Genomic DNA, 18,997 nt, shown 5'->3' on the forward strand with positions numbered 1-18,997 from the left:
GGCCCCCAACAGCACCCCCAGACCCACCCCCTCCTCCGGCTCGCGCCCCTCGGCGGCCCTTCCGGGAGGGAAGCGCGCTGCGGCGCCGGGGCCCCGGGAGGCGTATGCCCCGCGCCTCCCGAGGTGCGGACGAGCGAGCCCGAGAGGGCGGGGGCCGGGCGGGCGCGCGCGGGGCGGCGCGTGGGGGCGGGGGAGCGGCCGGGACACGTGTGGCGGCGGCGCGGGGGGAGACTCGGCGCCCGGGGCTTTAAGAAGGTGTGGAGGGGGGCGGGCGCTTTCCCAGGCCTGGCCGAGGGGCGTCGCGCAGAGGCAGCGCGGCGGCGGCGGCGCTCGGAGGCGGCGGACGACGCGCTCTCGGAGCCCGCAGCCCGGGTCCCGCTCTCCCGCGGCCCAAAGAAACTTTGCGAGCCGCGGTCTCCCGCGGAACTTCCCCGCGAGGTTCCGCGCCCGAGCCCGCTCTGCTCGCGTCCGCCGCCTCCTCGCCTTCCCTCCGCGTGGCTCCTCCGTCCCGGCGCCTCCCAAACTGAATGAGCGAGCGGCGCTCGGGGCGCGCGGCGGCGGCGGCGGCATGGAGCGCAGTTGCTGGGCCCCGCGGACTTTCCTCCTGGCGCTGTTGCTGGGGGCGACGCTGAGGGCGCGCGCGGCGGTGGGCTATTACCCCCGCTTCTCGCCCTTCTTTTTCCTGTGCACCCACCACGGGGAGCTGGAAGGGGATGGGGAGCAGGGCGAGGTGCTCATTTCCCTGCACATTGCGGGCAACCCCACCTACTACGTACCGGGACAAGAATACCATGGTAGGTACCACAGCGGCTCCGCGCTCGCCGCCCGGCCCGGTGCGCCCGCGAGCGCAGCTTTTTATCCCTTTCCTTCTTCCAAGGGGCCATTTAAACGGGAGCCAGGAGAGCCCTTCCCTCAACCTTGCGCTCTGTGGAGGGACAGGGAACAAAGTTAGTGAGGATCCAGTCGCGAGTTGGGATTTATTCGCCACACAGCACACACTGCCCTCACGCATCTCCTCGTAATAAGCCCGTTCTTGGGGGAAAACGCCTGAGAATTGGGGGTTGGCATCTTTCCCTCCTCACTCCTCGTCCCTGCCGCTGACACGTTTAGTGGGTCCGCGCGTCTTGTTTCCCTAACCCCGGCGCTCGGATTCCAGACCTTTGTCCTGCCTGGTTCCCCCTGAAGGGTAGCCGGGTGGCGTTGGGGCTGGCGCCGGGCTCTGCGGACAGGCTGGTGACAGATTGGCGCGCCCCGGTCCCCGGCTGCCCCGCGCCGTCGCCTGCCCGCTGCAAAGTTCCCGCTGCTCGCCAGCCAGGGTCCCCCATTTCATCCAACGACCCTCCTGAAATGGAGCGGCTGCTTCCAGCGCTCTCTGTGCTTTATAAAGTGTCCCTTAAAATGTCCGTAATCGATGGGTTTTTAACAAATTCCTCTTACTTCTAACGTGCTGCTTGTTTTTAAAGTGATCTCTGTGTTATTTATTGATGACTTTGTCTTTTATCTGCACAGCTTTAATTTCAAGGTAAGGGCTGGAAGCCCCTTATAATTTAAAGGCATCTTAAAAAAAAAAAAAAAAAAAGATCGTTACGGAGTCCTTCATCGAAATTAAACGTTGCTGAGGAAGTAAAATATAGCTCCGAGAAATAGAATTTTATATGGTGCATGCATGTATTTTAGTTGTTTTAAGCTAGTAAATCGAGTATGTGGGGAGATAAAAAGATACTATTTTCGGTTATTTCCTCTGGCACTTCTGAATATTACACTTCCATGGTGATTCTAAGGTGGGGCAGGCACTATTTGATTAGAATTTCAAGGCAAAAATACTTACACCCAACCAAATAGAAACTATTGCCCAGTAATCTCATGGTTTCGATGTCTTGTAGGCTAACAATTATTGACATAGCAGGAGATAATCCACGGAGCAGCTGACATTTCAGATAAACATGCGTGTAAAAACGATAAGAGTCCTTAAGTTTTCTGTTTTCTGAAAAGCACCTTTGTGTCTACACTAAAATGTTTTACATAAATAAATGCTTTCCGGAGGTTTACAAGAGTGCTTTTACAACTTTCTTGTGGTATGGTGGCAGCCTTGTCTGTAAAGCAGGAGTCTAATTTGGTGGAATTTTAGACTTTGAAAAATTAATTGTCTGTAACTAGTCCCTTCTTTAATAAAGTGTTTCTGAGCCTCACTTCCCAAGAACGTTCTGGTGTTTTTTAAGGTCCCGGGAATCCTTAAGTGGCAAGACCAGCCAGTTTGATGGTAACCCAGACCTAACCCTAAGACTGATTGATTGAGCTTGTCACTTGGTATGACCCTTAGCAAAGGTGCTTGTCTGTCATTAGTTCTAAGTGAGAGTGGTAGGTAAGTGAGCCTGAACTGGGCTAAAAGGTATGATTTTCAGGTTGTGATGGAAGACCATGTGATAATACAAAGCCCTGTTATTGTTTTTTTTTTTTTCTTCTGTTTTCCACATCCTTTGTAAGGTGCTAGCACAGAAGAAAACTTAAAAATACTAAAATGTGACCTAGACTTTGCTTTTGCTACAAAGCTAGCAAATACAAGTCAGCCAAAGACCGACCATAATCACGTCCCTAAGTCTGAAAAAGAATGAGTGATAGAGAGTAAGAAAAAAGTGTAATACTTCAAGTTGAACATTGTGTGGGAAGGCTCAATTTCTTCCTCTTTTCTGCCATCAGAAAAGGTAGAGAACTTTTATTATGTAACTTCAAGAAGGTCAAATTGTTATAAACTTTGAGAACTGTTCATGTCATATTTTAAATTCCCATTATCTGTTTTATCAAATACTTAGACTTTGAAATTGCCTGCTTGAAACAGGCCTTCATTGAGAGGTTTTCCCTGTAAAATGTTCTACAGGTTGAAGAATTGTTTGAAAACGAAGTGATCATTACCTGTGTCTCTTTTTCTTTTGGATCTCTAAAAATTAACATTAAAATTAATTGTGTAGCATCTTTAGGAATTGAACTGGTAATAGAAAAACTTAACCTAATACACATTTCTGGTTGGCTCATTTTATATGAGACCAAAATAGGAGGTTATTCAGCCAAAATTTTTTAAAGCTCAGAAATCTGTAAAATATTAGCTTGAGATTTTATTTCTAACCTTCTCAATCTTTAAAGGTAACAATTATATCAGAACAAATCAGTCTTATCTGTGATTCATGTTGAACTCATCCTTTGGAGGAATGGTGTTTGGGTACAGCTGACGGTTATCACCTTCTTTACCTGAGAGAATGCATTGAGATAGAAGTGGTATGTCCCTAACATGGAACATGACTGTAGATCAGACTGTGTCAGCTGCCCCTTGAGATTTGTGCTGTGTGACAGAGCTCAGAGTGTGAAATGGAGAGGCAAATGTCAGTCTAGTATAAAATTGGTTCAAAATTACAGGTCTCTGTATGTGTCATCTTTATTTAAAGATTTTATTGAAAATCTTTTGGGGCGCCTGGGTGGCTCCATCGGTTAAATGTCTGTCTTCGGCTCAGGTCATGATCCCGGGGTCCTGGGATCCAGCCCCACAGTCAGGCTCCCTGCTCAGTGGGGAGTCTCCTTCTCTCTCTCCCTTTGCTCCTCTCTCTGCCTCTGCTTGCTCAAACACTCTCTCTCTCTGTCCTCTCAAATAAATCAATAAAATCTTAAAGAAAAAGAAAACCTTTTCAAAGACAAAAACCTAATACTAGAGCATTTGAAGCTTGCATGTCTAACAGAGTTGTCATATATTTCCAGCATTTAGTAGATCTATGTATTTGCAGTTTTGGCAACTCTATAAACAGTATGTGGTTACTTCTAGTTTTCATCTTAAAGGGTGTCACTTGGTACCTATGTTTTCATCTTCTTATATCACTTTTTTCTTTTATTCATTCTTCATTAATTAGTGAGGGAGAGAGCTGGGGGGAAGGGAGAGGGAAGGGAGCCTGAGGCAGGGCTCAATCTCAAAACCCCGAGACCATGACTTGAGCCAAAATCAAGGGTTGGATGCTTAACTGACGGAGTGCCCCATCTTCTTCCATCTTTTAAATTCTGTCGTCTATGACTTTCTTGAGATGGTATCATTAGTCACAGTGAACTATGGTGTCCTTGCATGAGTTTACCACATTGCAGAAACTCAGCAAAAGGACGTCTTATATACATCATGTTGAATTAGAAAGGTCTTGGGATCAGAACCTTTTTTTATCTTAAGAATTTACTGTTTTTGCACAAGTCCCAAAATACGGTCAGTTTCCACAACGTGATTTCCAAGACCAACCCTGAATTTTTTTGTAGAAGATTGCAAATAACAAGAAGATAGAAAATGGAAACCTAGCTGGTCTAGCCAGGTGGCCATTTCTCTTTCCCAGCCACGCCTGGCAATTCCCTGCTCCTTCTGCTAGGGACCAGGGCAGTATTGTGAAACATACAAAGGTCGAGTTGATGTCTGCACCTTTCCTCTCCCACAATAATCCCTCTTCCTCCTCTTTACCCTCAGGTATCTACCTATGCTTTTTTTGTTTGCAGCCTCCTCCCTCAACTGATTTGTAGAGAAGGTGACTCATCAACATTAAGTTCTCCCACAGTCTTAATTATAATGGTAGAAAGTTGTGCCCCCCCCCTTTTTTTTGTTTGTTTAGGAGAATTTTAAGCATCACTGAGCAGGCAGATAATACATTTTGGGGTAGAAAGACTTTTAGAAACCCTTGAAATCATGTAATAACCTACGTGCTCACAAGACTGGCTTTACTCAGCCACCATCAGAGAGGAGAGGTGAGACATTAGAAAAAGCATCTGTGAAAGCCAAGCGTAGGTAAAGGAGTCTGTGGAAAGTGCCTAAGCTCGGATAAGACAATTTATCTGAATCCAGAAATAGACTAGAATCCCTGTTATTAAGGGGGTGTTAAGGTGGAGGAAGTGTTCTCTTATAGTGAAAAAATGTTCTAAAATATTGATGGGGTAAAAAATTCTGTCTTAAGCAGAACTGAATAAGTGATACGGTATAATGCTTTAATGTGTTTCATAAATGCGGTAACACTGTTGGTAGTTCTTGCATGCTATGTTTCCATTCCATTATTTATTTAATCATTTTATGGGGTGACTGGGGAAATCAGCTTGTGCTGTTAAAACTGAGCATTTACCTAAATCTAGAAGATATAATTGGAGAAAGAGCAGTTTGTCGTAACCATTGCCAATATTACTAGTATAAATATATGTGTTCTGGAATCAACCAGTTGCTATTTAAAAATCGCTGTTCAAAGGCAGTGCGAGGTAATGACCTTTCAAATATAGGAATGAAATATGTCAGACATAATTTTTGGTAATACACTTTAAATAAAATTCTTTTCAAAGGAATGGTATTATCATTTGAATTAAAGTAATCTCATGTTGCTAAGGTAACTGTATTGTTTGATCAGGTGTGTGGTTATTTGTCCTTTACCTGTCTCAGATTCCAGAATCAGCGCATTTAAACTCTAAGGATCATTTCTCAAATGTAATTTATAAGTGAACTTCAGTGGTGTCCTACTTGTGTGTGGCTGTGAAAATCGACTGTTTTAAAGCATTTTGCTCTACTTGTTGTATATTTCATCTCTCTACAATTTATTTCAAACATATTTTGGTTCAGATTGTTGCTTAGATCATATAAATCTTGCTTTATATGATTCTCTCTAATTTTTATGACTCTATATTTTAAACTGTTATTTTTATTCTCATTAAAAATATTAAAGAATAAAATAATGTTGCATAATTGTAATCATATGTTTTTGACAGAACGTATTCCCATTTTTTTTCTTTTCACCTTTAAAAAGTAGGTGATAGATATTGTAACAAGATTTTAAAGTCCACACTATTGACTTTGAAATTTTTTCATAAATTAGGGGTGCCTTGGTGGCTCAGTCAGTAGAGCATCTGACTCATGATCTCAGGTCTTTAAAAAAGAAAAAGAAATTTTTTCATAAATTAGTTCATTCAAACGAATAGATCTGAAAGCCATCTTTTATATTTTCCCTCTCTGGAATTGATCAAATGTATAGAATGACCTGGGAACCTTACATTATCAATTATTTAGAATGTGTTGCATATTAAGCCATAATTGTTCTTTTGATTATTTCAGATGGCACTTACTATGTCTTTAATGTTAACAGATGGTTGCTGATGTATTCAACCCTTAGTATTTCATACAATCTTTACGTTTGAAAGCCTAAATAAATTGAGTAACCAGCACTTTTTGAACATTGGCATTTAAAAAACTGTAAATATTCTCATGCAAAATATCAAGTTCTTAAACATTTTTTTAAGTTCTTTATGTAATATATGAATAGCAGAAGTGGGTGGCCTTACACTCTGTCAGGAAGAGAAGGAAGGTAGAAGGCATTCTGTTAGAATGGCAGGTTCACTATGAACAAAGAGAAATGATTTAGGCTTCGTCTGAGTAACGACATAACACAGATAAAAAGAGAAATTCATTTATTTAAATACTTTGGTTTCAAGAAACATTTGGATGATTAATCCACCCCACTGATTTTAGAGTGATTTATTAAATAACCAAACTGTATAATTTCAATCTTATTGAGCTTAAGCAAAACAGTATTAAAAAACACATTTTCAGGAATTGGAATTGAGTTCTCAGATATGAAGCTTTCATAATGACTGTCCAGACACAGGAGTGGTGTATTTTTTTAAAAAAATGAGTCTTGGCTGTCAGGTAATTCCCCATGAGGTGATCTTACTTTTGTTTCAGTTGTATAGCTCAGAGAGTAATTTTTGCCCGGGTATCCGCCATGCCCATCTCATTGGAGGCAAGAGAGCCTCTAAAGGATTGAATGCTGTGCCTATGGGTTAACCAATTATTTCTAAGATGTGCTTTGCTAAAATTATACATATTTTTTCCTTCTTTATTCAATCCCATGTAGGAACTAATGTAACACCAGATGTAGGAATGTGTGGAAGGATCAGTATGAACATATACAGATGTCGATGTGTGGCTTAAGGCAGCTCTACTCATTCCAAAAACAAAATGAAGGTAATTAGGTAGCTTTTGGATGCCACAAAGAAATAGTCATAGGAACTCTGATGTTCCAAAGTAGACACTGAAACCCAACTTACCCTTTGATACTAAATTACCTTTCCGTAGAGAAAACTTTATTTGGAAAACAATAAATTAAATTTTATTGATTAAAGAAGACTTTGCCACTAGCGAAGAAGTCATGAGTGATTGCCATTGATGTACATGGATGCCCACGTACCAAGTGACAGGAGGGGAGGACCATAGTTGACCAGTTTGTGCTACACTCACCTCAGAATTGACTTTCTTTGCCTTTCCTGCTCTGTCTGTTCTTCCAACTGTATCTCACATGCTCTCTCCCTTGGTCCTTTCTTCCTCCTCCTAAATTTTCTCATTGTCTTTCTTCATCTTCTCCCTTCCACCGTGTCACAGGTCCTTGCTTTCCCTCTCCTCTTTCTTCCCTTTTCCTGCTTTACTGCTCTCTTCTCTTGTTCTTCCTGTTCTTTCTCCTTTTCCTTCTTCTCTTCAGATCTTCTGTCACCATCTCTATTTTTCTCTCCGTTGACTATAACATGAAAAACATCAGATTTATAGCAATTATCATACTCCTTGGATATTTGCAACCAGTGAACGGGTAGGCTTTTGTATCAATCTCTTAAATACTTAGTGCTGTGTTTCTGTGACATACACTTGCCCTTTTAAGGAAATATGGGTTAATCACTCCTCAAAGAAAAGCAGACCCTTCCTCCTACACTGTAAAATCTCTCGGAAGAATGTTCAAGCCTGTGGCTACTTCTGAGTCTGCCACTTTCCCGCTGTCCCTTATTTTGGTCAGACTACAGATTCTGAAGGTTGTGCACAGAAGCATAGAAGTACATATTTGCAGGGAGTTACAGAAATTAGAAAACCGTGTACTAAATTAGCCTGAATCTGAGAGACAGCTCAACCTGGAGATTTCTGAATGCTTGAGTGCAAGGAATCTCATCTAGTAAACTGATGAAGGACTTTCTCTCTCATCACCTCAGTCACCTCAAATCTTCTCATTTTCTTGCTGGTCTGGACCAAGGTTCATAACTGCAGTTGCCCAAGTATGAAATAGAACTGCCATCTCTTCTGGTTGCTGGCCCTTAACAGGTCAAAAAGGGGGAGGAGGGGCCTTGGTCTAAAGCAAACACTAGATTGGGGATGTGTTGCTCTGGGGGGAGTACCATAGTCTTCCTTGAGCAAGATCTATTTTGTTGTTTTGTGGCATTGTCTGTTCCAGCTCAGAACTTCAAAGATGCCTTGGCAGAGAGTTCAGAGTTACTACACTGCAAAGGACCGTCCCAGGAGGCACAGCCATGTGCCAAGAGTTCAAGCTTTGGCAGCAGAGAGAACCGCCTATATATATCCTTTCTCTGCCACTTATTAGTTGTGTGCCTTCAGCAACTTATGTCTTCTCTCTAAGTTTCAATTTTCTGATTCTAATGTAAAAATAATAATATTCATATTTCAGGGTTGTGGTCACCCACTGAGGTCATGCTTATGAGGTACCTGTACACAATAGATACTTTTTCAGTAGTAGCTCTTATCATCTGGTACAGTCACCCAGCATTAGGTAAGGAGAGTTGAAGCACTGTATGTACAGCTAGGAGCCATTTATCCCATGCATGCCCATTTTGTGCCTTGTCAATATGTGACATATTTCAAGAGAAATTTCAATTTTAGTTATTGAGGAGAGTCATAAAAATTAAAAAAAAAAAAAAGAACAACTCCTCATTCAGTACGTATGATCAGATAGGGCTTCCCAGCCAAAATACATATATGACTTGCCTAGAATTAAGAGTTTTAGTATGGTTCTAGTCCAACCAAAACTTTTACTAACAGCCCATTCCTAACTCAAACCTCCCTATTTCTAAATTGAGTATTTTTCTTAATTTAATGGTCCTAATAATGACCAAATTTTGTGTATTTAAGTGTATTCTGGGAAAAATGCCAAGATAAGTAAATATTGACATCAGTTTAATATATTTTGTCAAATCCTATAATATGTATGTTTTCAGCCCCTGTGAAATGATTTTAAAATACAAAACTATTTTAGCTAAACTCAACTGAGAGAGATTGGTTTTAATAATGAACCCAGAGTTCCAGGTCCCCAAGGACTAATTGAGGAAACTCAGATCCACAAGTGGTTTGGTGGTGAAGTGGAAAGTCAGTTCATTTACAATAAAAAATGCACTCGTCAGTATAAAGGCTTTGGATGTCCACTTCCTTCTGTCTGTCTACTGGAGCAGAGTTTTTATGGGTAGGCAAGTGACTATTAGAGGTTGTTTGGGAGCTTGGAGTTAGAGGATAACAATGGCAGATTCCAGCATCTAGGAAAGCTTCTCCAGCCAACTCACATCTGGGCTGGTTGACCTCTTCTTCCCTAGACAGTAGTAGAGGAAGACTGTCCTGTTGCAGGACTTCAGAATGCCCCATTATGTCACACACATTGCTTGTTGTCTACCTAGTCTTTACTGACACTCCCTTTCTTACTGATTCTGTTGAGAACAACTGTGTGTCCAATTAAAAATACTCACCTCCGAGGCTCCCTGGCAATACAATTTAGGAAGATGAAGTGGCAGTCTGATGAATGGGATCTTTACAGAGGTTATTGACAAAATTGATAAAGATGATTTTTTTCAAAAAGACTCCACAGATACTTGGGTTTTGCTCTACTCTTACCCATTTCTTCTAGACATGGTGTGGTATAACCATCCCGTGACCTTGAGGATGAGGGTCATGTAGTAAGTGGGGACCAGGAATTGAGAAGGAACCTTGATCTTTATTTTTCATCTTTTACTTTTTAGAGAGAGAGAGCACGCACACATATGCAGTAGGGGAAGAAGTGAAGGGAGAGGGAGAGAGAGAATCTTAAGCAGGCTCCACACCCAGCACCCAGTGTGGAGCCAAACACGGGGCTCAGTCTCACAACCTTGAGATCATGACCTGAGACAAAGTCAAGAACTGGATGCTTAACCAACTGAGCCACCCAGACGCCCCAAGAAGGAGCCTTTGTCATTATTTGTACATTTGACTAGCTATCCCAGCCCTGGAATATCTCTTCTGGATTTCTTGTATCTTAGGAAAAATTAGTCAGTTTCCTATTATGTGCACGTGAATATAGTCCTAATTATTCTAAATGCCCAGATGACCCAGTTTACATTCTCTTTTAGGTCTGTCACAATTCTTGTATCAAGTTCTGAATTGCTCTGGTTCTCCCATAGCATTGCTTTTGGCCACTTTGGTGGAACTAGGATGTTTTCTAAGACAGTTTTGATAATACATTTTATTTTATTTTATTTTTTAAGATTTTATTTATTTGTCAGAGAAAGACAGACAGAGCACAAGCAGGGGGAGTGACAGACAGAGGGAGAAGCAGACTCCCTGCTGAGCAGGGAGCCCAATGTGGGACTTGATCCCAGGACCCTTGGGGTCATGACCTAAGCCAAAGGCAGACATTTAACTGACTGAGCCACCCATGTGTCCCTTGGTAATACATTTTAAAAACATCCCTCAAGGTGTGCTACTTCTGCAGGTAGCAAAAATAGTGCATTTTATATTAACTTTTTAGTAGTGCTTTGAGAAAGTAACCTGTCCCTGGCCTTCAGTTTCTGAAGTTTCTTATAACTGACAGTTTATGCTAGTTTCTTCACCAGACTGTTTCGTGACGGTCTTTTCTCTCCAAAATGCAGCATCACTTTATATAAATCCTGTTGACATTTAAAATACCTAGATGTGTGACATGGTTGTGAATGTGAGCTCTGGCCCCAACCTTAACCTTGCTTGTTTTGTCTGGCTTAGCCTCTAGGACTGAATCCAACATTGTCCTTTCTCTTGCTTGCTGTGTATTGACAGAGGAAACAGGCATTCCAGTCTTACCTTTAGGAACATATCATCTTTTTGTGTAGGCCACCTTTGTTATGAATGTTGAAATATCCTATGATCATAGTTCCAGTTCCTTTCTTACTTCCTTTTCTCACATAAACACTTCCTGCATTCTCATACTGGGAAAAAAAAAAGTTATACGTCTAGTGTTTGTGATGGAGCAATATACAGAGATTAGCGGGCTTTAGTCTCTTAGAAAAAGTGGCTTCACATTCCCATTCTAAGCACTGATACTATCAAAAAATAAAAAAGGCAACTCAAGGGCTTGGAAATAATAGCAACAATACTAACAGCAAACTCTAAAGTGGGACTTAGTGTGTGCTAGGCACTGATCTAAAAATCTTTGCATGTATTAGTCGTGTAATTTTCACATCAACTTTATGAGGTAGGGACTATTATCCTCCTTTTAGGGATATAGAAATTGAATCCCGGAGAGGTTAAGTGTTTTGCCCAAGATTTCAGAGCTGTTAGATAGGAGTGTTCAGTGTGTCTTGCTTTGGAATCCATGCTTCCAGCTGGTATGCATTTATCTGTAGAAATGACTCGTGTTTCAGGAAAGGGATAATAATAAGAAATAATAAAAGACATGTTAAGAAAGAGAAGAGAAAGAACAGTAAAACCCAGTTTTGTCATTTAAAATAAAGATTGCAGACTTAAACCAGAAAGTTGATATCCATGCCAAAGTCAGAATTTCAGTCCTAAATATTCATTGTCCAAGACACAGTTATCTTCCAGATATCATTTAGTACACTGTTGACCTGAAAGAGTTAACATGCCTTCGAAGTATGACAACTAAAACTATAAAAGAGTGATTCGCAGATTCTGTTCATATTTATTTATATAACCTTTTGATGAACGTAATTTCTATGAATTTTTTTAAAAGATTTATTTATTTGACAGAGACGCAGAGAGAGAAGGAACACAAGTTGGGGGGGCTGGGGAGAGGGAGAAGCAAGATTTCCGCGGAGCAGGGAGCCCGATACGGGGCTCCATCCCAGGACCCTGGGATCATGACCTGAGCAGAAGGCAGACGCTTAGTGACTGAGCCACCCAGGCGCCCCTCTATGAAGATTCTTAAGTAAACAGCAAGTTTGTTCTCTAATAGATGTTTGTTCATTAATAGAATTTAAGTAGAACCAGAATAGAAGAGAAATACAAGGGCAGAATGTTAAACCGAGGCAGAGAGAGAATTCAGAAATTTTTCACTGAAGTTTCTTTACTTGTAATATATTTCTTCCTTCAAGAAGTTCCTTTACGTGTTCTCAGACTGCGGGTATAGCCTCTGAAATTGAAGGATGTGGCCCATTCTGAGTCCAGAGCTCTCTGCACTGTCTAACCTGCTCAGCTTCCACGGGGATATCGACACCAATGACATGTTTGTTCAGCGCTTGGCTTTGTAGGGTTCTTTTTCATACATGGATCTGATCTTTAAAAACCACTTTCTGTTGAGCTCATTCGAAAAAGAAAAAAAGAGCAACTGCCAAGCATCCTCTTCTGCCCTTGCCCTCAAATCATTCACCTCCTGCCACAGAGGGCAGAGGGCAGCCTTAGGCTTGTGGCAGCCAGGCGAGGGTGACACATGAGGGATTGCAAGGGCATCAGCGACAAGTGCCCAGAAGCAGGGGCTGCCCTTGCCTAGTACTTAGATTCGTAAAGCAAATATTTCCTGCTTTGTCACCATCATAGTTTATCTCAAAGTTAACCTGCAGATCTAAACTGAGGTCCACTGACTCCTGGTGGAAACTAAACCAGGGAATGGAGGACAGATTCACAGGAAAGCTTCCTGTTTGGAACCCACCGAGGTTCTCAGAGGGCCTGAAGGGAGGCCCATGCTTTTCCTAAGAGAGAAAACTTGGCCTCATTGGACTTTAACGAAAGGACAGCGAGTTTTATAAAGATATTGCCCCCAAAATATAGAGAAGGTCTATATCTAGATGTTTCCTTTTCTCAGGTGGGCCAAACCAGATCATTTCTCCTGTTAGCCTTCCGTGGGGAGTTGTGTCAAGTTGTAGGTCTGCTGGGCAAGTCTGTGAGCCTCGGGTGTGGGGTAGGAGGCCCTTAAGACTGCTTTCCCTGGTGATCTGTCCCGATTCGGGCATTCAGGCTTTTAGAATATTTCTCTCAAACACAAATGGCTTATGTCAGCCTTTGAACAGGAACTGAGGCAGACACTTCAATTCCAAATACATTGTGAAATATTTTAAACCTATAGAAAACTACAACCAATGAAAATCCAAAATTGGCATCACTAATGAGTACCCAAGGGATACCTATCTGTATTCATTGAAGTAAAATGTAAATGCTCTGGAGATCAAACTCTTCACAATTATTAAAATAATACCCACTGGCCTGACCTGAATTGCTGAATGATTTTTCCTTGTTTAAACAAGTTTGTCCTGTCCCTACACTACCAGTTGTTCCCAAGCATGAAAACAGTGGAGGCCCTGCACAAGAGGAAAAGAAGACGGCATCTTGTGTAAGATAAATGCTTGGTTGCCATCCTGGTGAAACAGCCATCAAAAACAAAAAAACAAAAAAGCTACTACTTTGATTCAAGACCAATAAATGTTTCCAATGAGTAAAAAGAATGTTTCTTCTTAGAAATGTTTGTCAGTGAAAGAAACATTTACAATCAAAATTTAAGAATGGTTATTCAAATATTACCAAGTAAAAGAATTTCTTAAGCTTTTATTTTGCCAATATAAAAATTGTCCCTACACCTCCATTTGTACTTCTGTTGGAAAATGGACCTGACTTGCAAATTGACGAGCTTTATTAGCTACCAGAGTTTGGAGAGTGGTGGGTGTACCAGGATACTCTGGTTTCCAGTCATGGAAACCAGCTCCGGGTAACATGGGCTAAAGAAATTTATTAATAGAAGGTGGGTTAATGGGCCGCCTGGATGGCTCAGTCAGTTAAGTGTCTGCTTTCAGCTCAGGTCATGGTCCTGGGGTCCTGGGATTGAAACCCACGAGTCCAATGGGCTCCTTGCTTAGCAGGGAGCCTGCTTCTCCCTCTCTGCTTGCTCCTCCCCCCGTTCATGCTCTCTCTCACTCTCTCTCTGTTAAATGAATAAAATCTATAAAAAAGAAGAAGAAGAAGGTGGGTTAACTTGCAGAATGGAAGGAAAACCCAAATACTAGAAATGATGATAGTATATCCAGGAAGAGGGAGTGGTCAGTTGCCAAAGGAATTGAGGTGGTAAGGACCATGATTTCTGGTTTTTCTGATTATTTCTGGCCTTTTTTTTTTTCTTTCTGATTTTGAGGCTTTTTTGGCTGCACAGGATGAATCCTCTTCAACTTCTCTCTTTTCTTGTGTCCCTGAACTCTGATTCCTGGGACCACAAGTCTCATGGGCTTACCTGGGGTCTGGCCGTCGCACTTGGATGGTTGTTGAGTGGGAGGGATGTCTTTGCAAAGAAGAGGAAGTGGGAGTGGGTCAGGCAAAAGAGCAGATAACTGCCATAGTACTCGGCATGTATGTTTAAGAATTAAGATGTAGAATGACCTCTGGGATAGTAAATGTGATGTTTATAACACAGGCCAAGTGGAGAAGCAGTGTTCTCTGGGGTGCCGTAGCATCCTTCATCAGATGGGAAGAGTTTAGTGATTCTCGGAGGGGGGAGGGGGCAGATCCAGCACAATAATGATTTCTCATGCTTTTGTATCTTGGTGAACATGGCAAATTCTCTTCTGAAAGCTGCGCGGGGTGGGTGCAGACCACCTATAATTATACAAGAAGCCCAGCTTCTCTGGGGTGTGTGTGCTCCTCTTCAGTTCAGACCCCCCGGAGACATCCCCAGTGACCTGCAAGGAATATCTGAGACAAATTAATGAGAATATGCCTCTCTTTTCATGTGTCAGCGTAGACAGACCACTCCTGTGTTCGCTAGGAGGATGTCAGAGTGCCTCTGTCGTTCCTCAGCGTGGCAGGACCAAAGCGCCACTTGTCCTGGTTCATCACCCGCTTCTCCTTGACGCACTAATCGTTTGGCCTGTGGGATTTCACCGTCTCCCAGTTTCTCCTTCCCTCCCTGGCTGCCCCTTCTCATCCTTTGTCATGTCTTCCTTTCCTCCCTGACTCCGAAGTACTGGGGTGCTCAGCTCTGTCCTTTCTTCCTTTTCTCTTTTTCATCTGCTGCATCTCCCTAAAGACGTCCTCCATCCGGACACTTTGAGGGCCATCTCCGTGCTGGTGACTCCCACGGCTCCGGAGCCGCTGTGTCTTGCTCCCCATTCAGCATCTCTGTGTGGTTCAGCATCTCCATGTGGATGTTGACATCTCAGACTTAACATACCCTTCCTCCTGCCACTCGCAAGGGAGCTCCTCCCTGAGTCTCCTCAACTTCACTGTTGCCAGCTGAGGACGTAGAGTTATTCAGTCCCCAAACCTTCTTCCTCTGCCTGCTGCCGCTGATCTATCCCTGAGTCCCGCTGGTTTTACACTAAGACCCACCCAGAAGCTTCCATGGCCACCGCCTCTCACCTGGATTATGCCAGGATCCTGAACGCTTGCCTGCCCCAGTGCTTGCTCACCTTCATTCTGATCTGCGATGGGCAGCCAGAGGGATCCAGCTCAAACCAGCACATCATTCCTCTGCTGCATACCTGCTGCAACTGGTCCATTCCGCCAAGCGGCCTAAAGAGCTCTGGTCTGCTTCTGTGTTCCCAGTGACCCATCAGCTTAGCATCTTTACTAGCAAAGATGCCTACATTTGAATGATAAATTTTATCGTAATTCTATCCATCCCTTTGTTGCTTGCTATGTCTCTCTGAGGGGGGAGAAAAAAAAAAGAAACAACTCCTGACTTCTCTGTTATGTTTCTGACTTATCTTACTCTTCCCCTGAGACCATTAAAGCCTCTTTTTTGTTCCTCAAACACATATGGACTCAGTCTCATCTCAGGACCTTTGAATGTGCTTCCCTTGTCTAGCGTGCTGTTCCCCAGAGAGCTGCATGCTGCCGCCCTTCCTGATTTAGGTCCGTCTTCAAATTGTCAGCTTCTCAGTAAGGCCTTCCCGACCACGCTCGGTACCACTGTGGCCCCCCTCTCCTCTCCCCTGTACTCCATCTCTCCCGAACTGCTTTGTTTCTCTTCATTGCTGCTATTGTCATCTAACATTTTATTCTTTACCTTGCTTGCTTGCTGCGTACCATCACTATAATGCCTTTAAGCTCCACCAAGGGGTTTTTGTCCGCTTTGTTTGCTGCTTTATTGCCGGTGCCTAGAATAGTGCCTGGCACATAGCAGGCACTTTAAACATTTTGGTTCAATGAATCAGTGAGCAAAAATAGCACTTGGGAACCCTGTCTAATCTTAGTTACGGTGAAACTGTCTTATGATACTGTCTTATGAAAGTGGTAATTCTAAAATAAATAAGGCAATCCAGAAGATTATTTATAAAGACTTTGTGAGTATAATTCTAAATTTTGGCCTTTTGAATCCATGATAGCAATGTTTAAAAAATCTGAGAACCGTGTCTCTACTTTCCCACCCTCCAAACTTACAAAATTCTCATGACTTTTGTGAGACCATGCAATGCTATTTATAGCAGTCTGTTGGATTGGCTTTGCTTTAACTATATGTTAGCATATCCAAAAAAGTTCTCATAGCAATTAGTGACTGCAATTATTAATAGAAACTATAATAGACTTTAAACTCTTATTCCCAGAAGCTCCTCTGTGCTGCACCATAAATAAATTTGAAACAATTTTGATGAATGGGTAGCTAGTTTGTATTTAAATTTTCATCTGAATGGGAATAAATAATGGGAAGAGCAGAGACCAAAATAGCTTGGCTCTGTACTCCACAGATATGCAATACCCTTATAGGAAACATACACACAAAACCCTCAAATTTCTCCAAAGACTTAATCTTTTAAAAGAGGTCTATCTGAGCAGTGATGGATATATGAAGGAAACAGCAGCTGAGAACTCCAGATCTTCATTTAATTTCACTTCCGGATACCCGGGAAGTCAAGAGATCAGAGTTGCCAAGCTGGTAGATGTCAACATGAATGTTTTCAGGTGTTGGTGAGAATTGCTCAAGTCTTATGGAGAAGATTTGAAAAGAAACTTCCCACTCTGTTTCTCACGTACTTGGATACTTTATGAGCCTTTGAAGTCAGAGGAGACTTAAATCTTTGGGAGTTCTGGTGATGCATAGCACAGCTCAGGAGACTGGCTGGCTTCCTTTCTGGACTTCACTGTTTCAAGCAGTATTGTCTTGAGCATGAGACCACCTCTCTATGTCTCAATTTTCTCTTTTGAAAAATAGCAGTGGTGATAGTATTTGTTTCCTAGGCTTGTTATGAAATGCCAGTGAGATAGTACATATGAAGAATAACACAATGCCTGGCACAGACAACGATGTTACATATTATTATTATTATTGTGGTATACTTTCTGATTTTTTCCCGTGTAAGTATATCTATAAATATAGATACAATTACAGAATTTATAATTTTTCTCTTATTCTTTTAACATTATGTGATCATTATACTGACATTTTCCAAAAACAGAACTTTAATGGCTGCGTAATATTCTGTTCTGTGCTTGTAGCATGATTTATAAAAGTGTATGTTTGACATTTTTAGCAGAGTCATTTTATTTTCAATGGTGCAAACACTCTGATGAATTCCTTACAGTTCTTTCAAATGTTGGCAAAATGCTTTCTCCCAAGTTGCAGCTTTATTTTTATTTTTTCATGAATTTTTATAGGTAGGTTATATTGGTAAACTTACAAAAACAGATATATCTTTCTTTGGCTTTCTCATAGTGCTTTCGTGCCTGGCCAGTCTGTTCTTACCTTAGAGACTAGGTCAATAGTCACATAAACATTTTCCCTATTTTATTATATTTTAAGTAGTGGATTATAATAACTTGCATGCATCCTTAAGTGTGTTGATCTCTTTTGTTCATGTTTCTTTTGTGTGCAACAAGTGGCTCCCTAGATCCACAGAGGCCTTCTCTGTTATTACAGTAACTTTCTGCCGTCACCTGTTTTGTCTTAGCTGCTATCGGGAATGCTCTTGAAAAAGCTGTTCCATGCACCAGATGGATTGAATTACTGCTACTGAGTACAGTGGTTGAGTGCAAATGCCTGGTGCCTTTCTAAAGCCTTCGGGGGACCTTTGCTTCTCTTGACAGGGTCTGTTTCACTCTCCTGCACAGAACTTTTGGGGAGTCTAATGTTCTCAATTGTGAAACACCAAGGGATCAGGGAGGACTGCCCACCTCATGAGTGTATGCTTTTTGGTACCTGTTTTGGGGTACCAACCTTAAAGCATTTCTATCTAATCTTATAGCACATATGTATTATCTTATGCCCACACATGTTAGCAATGTGTGAAGCCTCCGCCTCTTTATCAGAGGAAAGATGGATAAGTCAGAAAGTGAACATAAAAGAAATGCAAACTGTACAGGGTTCTCATTCTTTCCAGTTTAGCCCTCAAACTACTCCTGTTGCTCTCAACTCTCACTGTGTCTCGTGAGCCTCTGATGGTGATGCTGTCTCTTATCATGGCCTTCTCTTTTCCTAAACCTAGTGACATCACACTTCAGGAATCCTGAACGGATGACCGTGCCCTCTGTCCCAAACAGAAGTCAGGTGACCGATGCCAGTCATTGTGACGTGGCACCTGCCCTTGCCTCACCTGTGTTCCAGTCTCATCAGGGCTCCTCAGCGGGACAGCGCTGTGCCTCTATGCCCTGGAATTCAAAGAAATACTCAGTGGGAAAATTTTAAAACTCAAGTTGTGAGATCCTATGAAATCTTCTTTGATATTGTCGTCAGACTGAGTCCTTCAGCTAATCTCTAACTGTGATCTCTTGTAAGCAATCTGTGTTTTTATCCACATATATACGTGCATGCACGAATGGATTCAAACTGCACCTACCACACTCGGTCATTTTTTCACTCAGCTCCATATTTTCAGTATATCCACAGGCCAACAGATGAGGAGCTTTTCATCTTCCTTTAGTGGCCACATACTATCCCATTGTGTACTTCATATAAGTGTACTTGATCCTCTCTACTATTCATGTTTGGGGTAATACAGACAGCAGTGCAAGAAATTGTTTTCATTGATGTTC

General features: G+C 42.1%; 1 protein-coding gene across 1 annotated transcript in view; it reads left to right on the forward strand.

Moving 5' to 3' along the window:
- Window positions 1-568: 568 nt before the first annotated feature.
- RELN (reelin) overlaps window positions 569-18,997 on the forward strand; it is a gene marked incomplete at its 5' end in the record, with an annotated part of 495,436 nt that continues 477,007 nt past the window's right edge. Inside the window, one exon of the mRNA XM_080818970.1 lies at window positions 569-794. Within this exon, the coding sequence (XP_080675096.1) occupies window positions 569-794 (226 nt within the window). The remainder of the gene's footprint in view (window positions 795-18,997) is intronic.

This window comes from Martes martes, assembly GCF_963455335.1.
Source record: "Martes martes genome assembly, chromosome: 11".
NCBI classification, from domain to species: Eukaryota; Metazoa; Chordata; class Mammalia; order Carnivora; family Mustelidae; genus Martes; species Martes martes.